Source organism: Penaeus japonicus, unplaced genomic scaffold, assembly GCF_977035675.1.
Source record: "Penaeus japonicus unplaced genomic scaffold, GWHDUDI00000001_assembly GWHDUDI00000019, whole genome shotgun sequence".
Classification (NCBI taxonomy): domain Eukaryota; kingdom Metazoa; phylum Arthropoda; class Malacostraca; order Decapoda; family Penaeidae; genus Penaeus; species Penaeus japonicus.
The window spans coordinates 19,363,329-19,375,828 of record NW_028234421.1 but is presented as its reverse complement, the minus strand read 5'-3'; the positions used below and the strand labels follow the sequence as shown (position 1 = coordinate 19,375,828).

The following is a 12,500-nucleotide window of genomic DNA, read 5'->3' as shown; positions in this document are numbered from 1 at the left end:
TAAAGCAGAGGTCCTTCGCGGCTTCTCCTCTGTGGCTCCGTCTTTCCCTGACCCCTCTTTCCCCCTCCCCTTCCCATCCCCACTCCCTGCCGAGATTACACACCTCTGCCTATAAACAGATTCCTTTGCTCCTTCGCTTTCCTCTTTCTCTTCTCTCCCTCCACTTTATCCTTCTTCTTCTCCTTCTCTCTTTCTCATATTCCTTCTTCTTTTTCTTACGTTTTCTCCTCCTCCTCCTCTTCATCTTTTCCTTTTTGCCCTTTCCATCTTTTTCCTTCTCCTCATTCTCCGTCTTCAATTTCTACTTCTTTTTCTTCTCCACCTCTTTATCCTCTTCCTCTTCCTCATCCAATCCCCTTCTCCGCTTCCTCTTCTTCTTCTTCTTCTTCCTTCTCCTCCTCCTCTTCTTAATCTTCTTCCTCCTCCTCCTCCTCCTCCTCTCTTTCGTTCGACCGCCACACAGGCAGTCACAAAGACACCGAGTCGGACACATAAGGATAAGCTAACTTTGTGGAGCAGATGCTTCGCCGGGCTTATGTGCACCGAGGCGAACCCGCCTGTGTCAGCGTATGCCAACTCGTGAAAGAATGTGCCAACGAGTGCTGACTCGATCTGAACTTAGTCCTTACCCACCGTGATGCCCAGCCACGGCGATGACCGCCAGGCGATAGTGGGGCTCAGTCTGCCGACCACGAGATGTGAGGCCGGCAAGATACCGCTGTATTAACCCGACGGCAGAGACAGGCACGGAGTCACCATATTCACGAACGCAGAAACATATGATAACATTTTTCTTCTTCTTCTTCTTCTTCTTCTTATTCCCTTCTATCTATCTCTTCTCCATCTTCACTCCCTCCTTCTTCCTCTTCGATAGGTTCGATTACTTACTCTATGGATAAGGATAATACGCTAATGAAGGAGCTCCTCCGAAGATATTACTATTTTGATGATTATTCCGCAGAGGGATATATTAACATCGCGTGTATGGAGAAAGAGAGTACACTGTAGTGTACATCCGGAAAGTACTCATGTGTGAACCCTTCTCTCAGTCACTTTCTCTCTCTCTCTCTCTCTCTCTCTCTCTCTCTCTCTCTCTCTCTCTCTCTCTCTCTCTCTCTCTCTCTTTCTCTCTCTCAGCACACACACACGTTAACCATTAACCTCTCTCTCTCTCTTTCTCTTTCTCAGCACACACACACATTAACCATTAACCTCTCTCTCTCTCTCTCTCTCTCTCTCTCTCTCTCTCTCTCTCTCTCTCTCTCTCTCTCTCTCTCTCTCTCTCTCTCTCTCCACACACATACATTAACCATTAACATGTTTCACGCACCATCCAGCCACCAGGGAAAAAGAACCTTTCAGTTAACAGTTAATTAACACAGTTCCTAATTCCCTACCTAAACAACGACTCTCATTGCAAATTGCAACAAAAGCAACAACTACAACATGAAACGTCACTGTCGAAATCTTCTCACAATCGAATAGCAATGGCTCATTAAACCAATCACCAATCAGCCATGGGATAATTTTTACGAACTTTCCCATACTTTGTACCACTTAAAAGTCTTTAATAGGATCTAATATCTTATCCTCTTTAAAGTGCTGATTAAACAAACTTAAATAACATGACCGTGATTAAACTACTTTTTGGCTCAACTTTCTCGTTGCCGCAATATTACACAGCAATGAAATATATAAATATATATATATATATATATATATATATATATATATATATATATATATATACATATATATATATATATATATATATATTATATATATATATATATACATATGTACATATAAATGTACATATATATGTACATATATATGTACATATATATATATATATATTATATATATATATATATATATATATATATTATATATATATTTATATATATATATATATATATATATATATATATATATATATTATATATATATATATATATATATATATATATATGTACATATATATGTACATATGTATATATATATATATATGTATATATATATATACATATATATATACATATCTATATATATATAAATACATATATATATACATATATATGCATATATATATATAGATATACATATGTACATATATATGTACATATATATATATATATATATATATATGTATATATATATGTATATATAAATATATAATATATATATATATATATATATATATAATATATATATATACATATTATATATAGAGAGAGAGAGAGAGAGAGAGAGAGAGAGAGAGAGAGAGAGAGAGAGAGAGAGAGAGAGAGAGAGAGAGAAAGAAAAAAAAAGAGAGAAAGTAAGAGAGAGAACCAAATCAGAAAAGTTTAAAAAAGAAAGAAAAAAAAAAACTGGAAACCTAAACGAAATGAATAAATCAATACACTCTTTTTCCCTCCCCCTTCCCTTCCCCTCCCCTCTTCCACCCTCACCCCCACCCCCCCTCGCGGACAAAGCAGCTTCTCATCACCTCCAATCTCATGACAGTCGGAGCGACACCGAACCTCCGCCTCCGTCGCTCACTCGCCTCGCCCACCTTGCCTCGCTTGTATGTCTTTCTTTATCTCTTTCTCTCTTATTATTAATCCTTTATGTTTTTTTTCTCTCTTTCTGTCTTTCTTAATTTTTGTTTTTTGTCTTCTCCTTTTTTTTACATATTTTTTTTTCCTTATCTCCCTCTTTTTCCTTTCGTTCTTTTCTCTCTCTCTCTTTCCTCTACTCTCTTTCCCCTCTGTACTTTACTTCCTTTTTCTCTATTTCTTCCCCTCCCTTTTCCCCTCTTCCTCGGTCTCCTCCTTCTCTCTTGCTTCCCTTCCCCTCCCTCCTCCTCCTCGTTCTTTTTCATCTCCCTAGTAAGAGAGAAAAGAGAGAGAGAGAGAGAGAGAGAGAGAGAGAGAGAGAGAGAGAGAGAGAGAGAGAGAGAGAGAGAGAGAGAGAGAGAGAGAGAGAGAGAGAAAGAGACAGAAAGAGAAAAAATAGAAAGATAGAGATAGATAGAGAGAAGAAAAAGATAGAGAGAGAGAGAGAAGAAGAAGAAAAAGAGAGAGGAAATAAGAGAAAGAGAGAGAGAGAAAAAAAAAAAAGAGAAAAGAAGAGAAAGAAAAAGAGAGAAAGACTGAAAGACTACCCCAAGGCTTCCCCAAGAAGGGCTCCCCTAGAAGGGCTCCCCTAGAAGGGTTCCCCTAGAAGGGTTCCCCTAGAAGGGCTCCCCTAGAAGGTCTCCCCAAGAAGGGCTCCCCTAAAAGGGTTCCCCAAGAAGGGCTCCCCTAGAAGGGTTCCCCTAGAAGGGCTCCCCTAAAAGGGCTCCCCTAGAAGGGTTCCCCTAGAAGGGCTCCCCTAGAAGGGTTCCCCTAGAAGGGTTCCCCTAGAAGGGCTCCCCTAGAAGGGCTCCCCTAGAAGGTCTCCCCTAGAAGGGTTCCCCAAGAAGGGCTCCCCTAGAAGGGCTCCCCTAGAAGGTCTCCCCTAGAAGGGCTCCCCTAGAAGGGTTCCCCAAGAAGGGCTCCCCTAGAAGGGTTCCCCTTAGAAGGGTTCCCCAAGAAGGGCTCCCCTAAAAGGGTTCCCCTAGAAGGTCTCCCCTAGAAAGGCTCCCCAAGAAGGGCTCCCCTAGAAGGGCTCCCCTAGAAGGGTTCCCCTAGAAGGTCTCCCCTAGAAGGGTTCCCCTAGAAAGGCTCCCCTAGAAGGGTTCCCTAGAAGGCCTCCCCTAGAAGGTCTCCCCTAGAAAGGCTCCCCAAGAAGGGTTCCCCTAGAAGGGTTCCCCAAGAAGGGCTCCCCAAGAAGGGTTCCCCTAGAAGGTCTCCCCTAGAAGGGCTCCCCTAGAAGGGTTCCCCTAGAAGGTCTCCCCTAGAAGGTCTCACCTAGAAGGGTTCCCCAAGAAGGGTTCCCCTAGAAGGGTTCCCCAAGAAGGGTTCCCCAAGAAGGGCTCCCCTAGAAGGTCTCCCCTAGAAGGGTTCCCCTAGAAGGATTCCCCAAGAAGGGCTCCCCTAGAAGGTCTCCCCTAGAAGGGTTCCCCTAGAAGGTCTCCCCTAGAAGGGTTCCCCAAGAAGGGTTCCCCTAGAAGGTCTCCCCTAGAAGGGTTCCCCAAGAAGGGTTCCCCAAGAAGGGCTCCCCTAGAAGGTCTCCCCTAGAAGGGTTCCCCAAGAAGGGTTCCCCAAGAAGGGCTCCCCTAGAAGGTCTCCCCAAGAAGGGTTCCCCTAGAAGGTCTCCCCTAGAAGGGTTCCCCAAGAAGGGTTCCCCAAGAAGGGTTCCCCAAGAAGGATTCCCCTAGAAGGTCTCCCCTAGAAGGGTTCCCCAAGAAGGGTTCCCCTAGAAGGGTTCCCCAAGAAGGGCTCCCCTAGAAGGTCTCCCCTAGAAGGTCTCCCCTAGAAAGGCTCCCCAAGAAGGGTTCCCCTAGAAGGGTTCCCCTAGAAGGTCTCCCCAAGAAGGGTTCCCCAAGAAGGGCTCCCCTAGAAGGGCTCCCCTAGAAGGGTTCCCCTAGGTCTCCCCTAGAAGGGCTCCCCTAGAAGGGCTCCCTTAGAAGGGCTCCCCTAGAAGGGTTCCCCTAGAAGGTCTCCCCTAGAAAGGCTCCTCAAGAAGGGCTTCCCTAGAAGGGCTCCCCTAGAAGGGTTCCCCTAGAAAGGCTCCCCAAGAAGGGCTCCCCTAGAAGGGTTCCCCAAGAAGGGTTCCCCTAGAAGGTCTCCCCTAGAAGGTCTCCCCTAGAAAGGCTCCCCTAGAAGGGTTCCCCAAGAAGGGTTCCCCTAGAAAGGCTCCCCAAGAAGGGCTCCCCTAGAAGGGTTCCCCAAGAAGGGTTCCCCTAGAAGGGTTCCCCAAGAAGGGCTCCCCAAGAAGGGCTCCCCTAGAAGGGCTCCCCTAGAAGGGCTCCCCTAGAAGGGTTCCCCAAGAAGGGCTCCCCTAGAAGGGTTCCCCTAGAAGGGCTCCCCTAGAAGGGTTCCCCAAGAAGGGCTCCCCTAGAAGGTCTCCCCTAGAAGGGTTCCCCAAGAAGGGTTCCCCAAGAAGGGCTCCCCTAGAAGGGTTCCCCAAGAAGGGTTCCCCAAGAAGGGCTCCCCTAGAAGGGTTCCCCTAGAAGGGTTCCCCAAGAAGGGCTCCCCTAGAAGGGTTCCCCAAGAAGGGCTCCCCTAGAAGGTCTCCCCTAGAAGGGTTCCCCAAGAAGGGCTCCCCAAGAGGGGTTCCCCAAGAAGGGCTCCCCTAGAAGGTCTCCCCTAGAAGGGTTCCCCAAGAAGGGTTCCCCAAGAAGGGCTCCCCTAGAAGGGTTCCCCTAGAAAGGCTCCCCAAGAAGGGCTCCCCAAGAAGGGCTCCCCTAGAAGGGCTCCCCTAGAAGGGCTCCCCTAGAAGGGCTCCCCAAGAAGGGCTCCCCTAGAAGGGCTCCCCAAGAAGGGCTCCCCTAGAAGGTCTCCCCTAGAAGGGCTCCCCTAGAAGGGCTCCCCAAGAAGGGCTCCCCAAGAAGGGCTCCCCTAGAAGGTCTCCCCTAGAAGGGCTCCCCTAGAAGGGCTCCCCAAGAAGGGCTCCCCTAGAAGGGCTCCCCTAGAAGGGCTCCCCTAGAAGGGCTCCCCAAGAAGGGCTCCCCTAGAAGGGCTCCCCAAGAAGGGCTCCCCTAGAAGGGCTCCCCAAGAAGGGTTCCCCTAGAAGGTCTCCCCTAGAAAGGCTCCCCAAGAAGGTCTCCCCTAGAAGGGTTCCCCAAGAAGTGCTCCCCTAGAAGGTCTCCCCTAGAAGGGCTCCCCTAGAAGGGCTCCCCTAGAAGGTCTCCCCTAGAAGGGCTCCCCTAGAAGGGCTCCCCAAGAAGGGCTCCCCAAGAAGGGTTCCCCAAGAAGGGTTCCCCTAGAAGGTCTCCCCTAGAAAGGCTCCCCAAGAAGGGCTCCCCTAGAAGGGTTCCCCTAAAAGGGTTCCCCTAGAAGGGCTCCCCTAGAAGGGTTCCCCTAGAAGGGTTCCCCTAGAAAGGCTCCCCTAGAAGGGCTCCCCAAGAAGGGCTCCCCTAGAAGGGCTCCCCTAGAAGGGCTCCCCTAGAAGGGTTCCCCTAGAAGGGCTCCCCTAGAAGGGCTCCCCTAGAAGGGTTCCCCAAGAAGGGTTCCCCAAGAAGGGCTCCCCAAGAAGGGCTCCCCTAGAAGGGTTCCCCTAGAAAGGCTCCCCAAGAAGGGCTCCCCAAGAAGGGCTCCCCTAGAAGGGGTCCCCTAGAAGGGTTCCCCTAGAAGGGCTCCCCAAGAAGGGCTCCCCTAGAAGGTCTCCCCTAGAAAGGTTCCCCTAGAATGTCTCCCCTAGAAGGCCTCCCCTAGAAGGGCTCCCCTAGAAGGTCTCCCCTAGAAAGGCTCCCCAAGAAGGGCTCCCCTAGAAGGGTTCTCCAAGAAGGGCTCCCCTAGAAGGGCTCCCCTAGAAGGGTTCCCCTAGAAGGGCTTCCCTAGAAGGGTTCCCCTAGAAGGGCTCCCCTAGAAGGGCTCCCCTAGAAGGGCTCCCCTAGAAGGGTTCTCCAAGAAGGGCTCCCCTAGAAGGGTTCCCTTAGAAGGGCTCCCCTAGAAGGGTTCCCCTAGAAGGTCTCCCCAAGAAGGGCTCCCCTAGAAGGTCTCCCCTAGAAGGGCTCCCCTAGAAGGGCTCCCCTAGAAGGGCTCCCCTAGAAGGACTCACCTGACGTTCTCGTGGCGACTCATGTAGATCTTCTTGAACTGGCCGTCTCCTCCGCGACCGAGGTCCTGCCGCATCGTCTCCGCCACGTGCTTCGGCAGGACAGACAGCAGCAGCCGCTCCTGTGGGAGGATAAGCGGAATCCTTTAATGCGAACTCTTGTCGGGGCGGAAGAAGGCCTCAGACAATGGATGGTGGAGAGGGAAGGGGAGGGGAGGGGAGGAGAGGGGAGGGGAGGAGAAGGATTTTCGGTCTTATGAAGGAGTCTGGGAGAGAGGGAGGGGGAGGAGGGGGACAGGGGGAAGGGTGGAAACGGAGGAGGAGGAGGAGGAAGAGGAGATGGTATAACTAAAAAGGCATTGCAAAGGCAGTAAAGTCATATAAATATGGTAGGACAGATGAGTAGAGATAAATAGTCTAATAATTTTGATTTGAGTTTGTCTTGTATCATGTTATAACCGGACAAGAAGGATAGTTATAATAATGATAATAATAACAATAACAATAATACCAACAACAATAATAATGATAATAATAATTGTAATAACGATAATGATGATAATAACAATAACAATAACCATAATAATAACGATGATAATCATAATAATAATTATTGTAATAATATTGGTAGTAATAATAATAGTAATAATGATACCAATAATAAGAACAATATCAGCAAGGATGATAATAAGAATAACATTAACAGTGATACTATAACAATAATAGAAAAATAATAACAACAGCAACAATAATAATCCTAATACAGTTCCATATAGCGAAAGGAACCCCACAGAAAAAGCTAATGGCAAACCCACACTAAAGAACCCCTGTTGCATGAGCCATCCAGACATATTGCACAGAATGTCCATGAAAATCCAGGTTCCGTAATGGCCAACCCAGGTTCCTTTGCAACGAGAGGAAGGCTTAAGGCTACGGGAGGACTCGGTTGAGATGTGAGAGGATGTGAGTTTAATTTACGAGATGTGGGCGTCAGTGCTGGGATAAAAAAGGTGTGGAGAGGGAGAAAGAGAGAGAAAAAAAGAGAAAGAGAGAGAGAGGGGAGAGAGAGAAAGGGAAAGAGAGAGAAAGAGAGAGAGAGAGAGAGAGAGAAATCAAGAGAAAGAGAAAGAGAGAAAAATCAAGAGCGACGAAGTGTGGGAGTGTATGAGTGTGCTTGTGCAAATCCCTCTTCATTTCCCCCTCTCACTCTCTGTCTCTCACAAACTCTCTTTTGATCAAACGATTCCACTTGGCTGATTTCTTCTCTGACAGTTTCATTGCGCAGCAAGAAGCAAATCTGTTGAAGTTATCCTATACTTTATTTATTATTTTTGACTATTTTCTGTCTCTGTCTCTCTTTCACCATTCACATTGCCATGGGGAAAGAGAGACAAACAGAGAAAGAAAATAGTTAAAAATAATAACTAAAGCTTGGGATACCCGACAGGATTTTTTCTTTTTCTTTGTTGGATTTATTGGCTATCAACCAGCGGCACATGCCAAGGTCATTAAGCCAATGGTTCCAAACCCCAGGATTTCTGTAAGAAGCCAATAAATTCCGGGGGACTGGTGACCTTGCGGGTAAACACCATAACCCAAAAAAGGAAGAAGAAAAAATATACATTTCACGCTACGTATATGAAGTGAAAAAACAACAACAACAGAGAAGAAAGAAAAATAAGAAGATAAAAATGGACACAATACGTCAGCGGCAAGGGCTGAGGGGTACGGGGGAGGGGTTGCATGGAGGCGGGTAAGAAATGTTGCATAAAGGAGGATAGATTCGAGCAAACAAGGGAATCCTAAAGAAGCGCGACCGCCTCAATGTAAACAAGACCTCTGAATCCCGGAAACAAGAAGCAAGGATTCAATGCGGCTTCGGGGTTATCAAGGAAGTGTAAACAGGGATAAAAGTTAATGATGGTGGGGTGGGGGTAAGGGGGAGGGGAGGGAGGGAGGGAGAAAAATGGAGGGCTATGAAAAGATTTTGTTGTTGTTTTTGTTTTCTTGGTGTTCTGCAAGTCCGAGGGTCGTTTAGAGTTTAGGTGGAAATATATGTTTGTTGGAAAACGGAAGTCTCTCTCTCTCTCTCTCTCTCTCTCTCTCTCTCTCTCGATCCTGCATTCCTTTTCTTCACTTCATCTGTCTGCAAATCATTTTTCATTGTCTCCGCTCCTCCTCTCTCCTTCGCTATCTTTTCATATAATTTTCTTATCAATTGATTTACCTGGTCTGTCTTATCCATACGTTTCCCTCCTCACTCGGTCCCTCCCCCCCTCCCCCATCTCCCTTCCCCAAATCCCATCCTACCTTACCTCCGTTCCCTTCACCTCCCCCCCCTCCCCTCTCCCTCCTGAAAGAAAATCCGGAAGAGGAAAAAACGACAGAGGTTTGCAATCCCACTTCCGGCTCGTGACCCCCTCCCCTCCCCCCCAACCTCCCTCCTAACACTCTCCTCCCTGTCCCGAGCCCACCCCTCTTTATCCCTCCTCATTCCAGTCCCTCTAACCCCCCCATCCTCCTCCATCCAGCCCCTGCTCTCCCCCCTCCACCTAGACCTCGTTCTCCCTTCTCTTTCCCTCCATCATAAGCCTCCCTCTCTGCTTCTCGGCCTCCCGCTCCCACCTCCTGCTAATACATCCCTCTCTCCCCTTCATTCAGCCCCTCTCCCTCCCTCTTTCTCTAAGATCACCTTTGCTCCCTCCTCCCTTTCTCCCTCCTCCTCCAGCTCTCCCCTCCCTTTCTGACTCCTCTTCCAGATCCCCCCTCCCTTTCTCCCTCCTCCTCCAGCTCCCACCTCCCTTTCTCCCTCCTCCCTTTCTGACTCCTCTTCCAGATCCCCCCTCCCTTTCTCCCTCCTCCTCCAGCTCCCACCTCCCTTTCTCCCTCCTCCCTTTCTGACTCCTCTTCCAGATCTCCCCTTCCTTTCTCCCTCCTCCTCCAGCTTTCCCCTCCTTTTATGACTCCTCTTCCAGATCTCCCCTCCCTTTCTCCCTCCTCCTCCAGTTCCCCCCTCCCTTTCTCCCTCCTCCCTTTCTGACTCCTCTTCCAGATCCCCCCTCCCTTTCTCCCTCCTCCTCCAGTTCCCCCCTCCCTTTCTCCCTCCTCCTTTTCTGATTCCTCTTCCAGATCTCCCCTTCCTTTCTCCCTCCTCCTCCAGCTTTCCCCTCCTTTTATGACTCCTCTTCCAGATCTCCCCTTCCTTTCTCCCTCCTCCCCCAGCTTTCCCCTCCCTTTCTCCCTCCTCCTTTTCTGACTCCTCTTCCAGATCCCCCCTCCATTTCTTCTTCCTCCTCCAGGTCCCCCCTCCCTTTCTCCCTCCTCCTCCAGCTCCCCCCTCCCTTTCTCCCTCCTCCTACAGCCCCCCCCTCCCTTTATGACTCCTCTCCCAGATCCCCCCTCCCTTTCTCCCTCCTCCTCCAGATCCCCCCTCCCTTTCTCCCTCCTCCTCCAGCTCCCCCTCCCTTTCTCCCTCCTCATCCAGTTCCCCCCTCCTCCAGCTCCCCCTCCTTGCTGATAAAACCCCCTTCTCCCTCTTCTACCTAGCAGCTTCCCCCCCCCCCCCACCCACCGCATATCCTTCGCTCTCCCAGCATCCCTCACGCCCTCCTCTTCTCACCCCCTCTATCCCTCAGGAAGGGCGAGGGAAGCGACAAACATGGTTACGCGGCCAAAGTATAGGGACCCGTCGTGCATCAGGCTGGAAGTTATTTTGTTTGTTGCAGACAGTTCATTGCAAGAGTGCATGCAAGAAGCTATTCCGAGGTGCTGCGGTCAACAACCTCAGTCAGTAAAAGAAGGCGAGATAGAATCGAATGAAGCAAACAAGAACATAAGACAAGGCGATAAGATAACAAGAAGATAAAAATCAGAGAGAAAAAGAAAGGGAAAATAAAAGAAAGATATAGAATGAGATGAGTATGACAATAGGGATGAAATTCATGATAACGATTAATCACATGATAGGTGTGGGAGAGTAGAGGGGGAGGGAAAGACTGAAGGAGGGAAGGAGGAGATGGAGAGGAAGAAAGGGAGGAGGGAGAGGAAATTTAACTGATGAGTAAAGGGAGAAGGAAAACGACGGGGAGGTGAGGAAGATAAGGAAGGAGGGAAAAGTGACAAGACGGTAAGGATGGGGAAGTGAATACGTAAAATAAAGTACTATATATAAAACAGAAAGAGGGAGAGGATAGAGATAAAAACAACGAAAGACGGAGACACACACACACACACACACACACACACACACACACACACACACACACACACACAGAGAGAGAGAGAGAGAGAGAGAGAGAGAGAGTAATTGAGTGAGTGCGAGAGATAGAGAGAGAGAGAGACAGAAGGAGAAAAGGAGAACAGACAGCCACACAGGAGTAGAAAACAAAAGCAGAGAATGAGAAATAAAAGCAAAAGAAGGCGATAGACGGGAGGAGGGGGGCTGTCAGAGGGGAGCTGGCTCCTCGTCTCAGCACGTGATCGCCGGAGGAGACGGGAACGGAAAGGGAATTAGAGGGGAAAATACGGGGGAAGAAGGGGAGCGGTAAGGGGAAGAAAAAGGGGAGCGGAAAGACGGAAGGAAAAGGAGGAGAAAAGGGGATAGGAAGTGAACACGTGAAATGGGTTTCCTTCGGTCGCGTATGTGCCATTCAGGTCGCAGCGAGAGAGACAGAGCAAGAGAGAGAGAGAGAGAGAGAGAGAGAGAGAGAGAGAGAGAGAGAGAGAGAGAGAGAGAGAGAGAGAGAGAGAGAGAGAGAGAGAGAGAGAGAGAGAGAGAGAGAGAGAGAGAGAGAGAGAGAGGAAAAGGGAGAAGGGGGAGGGGTGCAATAAAAAGGTAAAGAAAGCAAAAGAAAAAGACGGAGAGGAAGACAACAACATAGAGAAGAAAAGAAGGAAGAAGAGGACGAATAGGAAGAAGATGAAGGACAAGTAGAGGATCAGCACGAGAAGGAAGAAGAAAGAAGAAGAAGAGGATTTTCAATAGGAAGAAGACTCTGCTTATAACAAACAATAAAACAGAATATCAACTCTCACATGTCCCAGTTTCAAGATGACGGCACAAGGCTACCCATGCCACGCTGGTGACGTAGGCACATATCCTCCGTGACCCTTTTATCTACTTTGGCTGGCTAACTGAGGTCAAGACAGCTGACCACAAGCAAAGCCGTCTATCAAGGTTCAGTTCGCCAGCGACCGCCAATCGGGACACACTCCCTACTCAAGTCTGCCTTCTGCCTTTCACGGGCCAGACCTAGTGAACTCTGCGGGTTTATCGGCTTTATCCCGGGATGGGGTAGGGCCGGACGAAGTCAAAGTCCCTCGCGTGTCATCGCTGTTATGAAATTGAATCCTTTATCTAGCCATGTTGTATCCTACTTACATAAATAAAACCCATACAGCTGACCGCTTGTTTTCCCGTTTCATCCAGTCATCATCATCATATCTTATTGCACCAAAATCTTACCCATTGTATGGCGGTATTGCTTGCTTCCTTAAGATCTAAATCGGAGCAGTGAGGACCCAACAGGCATTCCCGGAGGATGTGTTTGGGTTTCTCCACATGGACAGTCGGGGCTGGTGTTAAGTCCCCATTGGTGGAGATTGTCCTTGGTTTTCCCTAACTTTGTCCTTGCTCTGTTAAGAGTCACCCATTCTTGTCCCATCAAATTATTTGTAAGGTGATCTGAACAAACCAAGAAGAGTTAGTAACCCATGACACCACTCTCTCTCTCTCTCCGTCGCCGCCCGCCCTGGAAACCTCAAGCAAGCCTCTGGACCCAATAACCCGCGCCGACGGAATCCTGGCGTCGTTCCAGCCTCGAAGGGCGGCGATGAAGTTCCAAAAGGGAGGAAGGAGACGTGTTTTAGCCGAG

The 12,500-nt window shown here is 48.7% G+C and overlaps 1 protein-coding gene across 2 annotated transcripts in view; it reads right to left on the bottom strand.

Moving 5' to 3' along the window:
- LOC122262922 (Adenylate cyclase 3) overlaps positions 1-12,500 on the bottom strand; it is a 278,836-nt gene that overhangs the window by 113,435 nt on the left and 152,901 nt on the right. For both annotated transcript variants that reach the window (XM_086547495.1, XM_086547494.1), the window contains exon 4: positions 6,631-6,749. In XM_086547495.1, the coding sequence (XP_086403621.1) occupies positions 6,631-6,749 (119 nt within the window). The remainder of the gene's footprint in view (positions 1-6,630; positions 6,750-12,500) is intronic.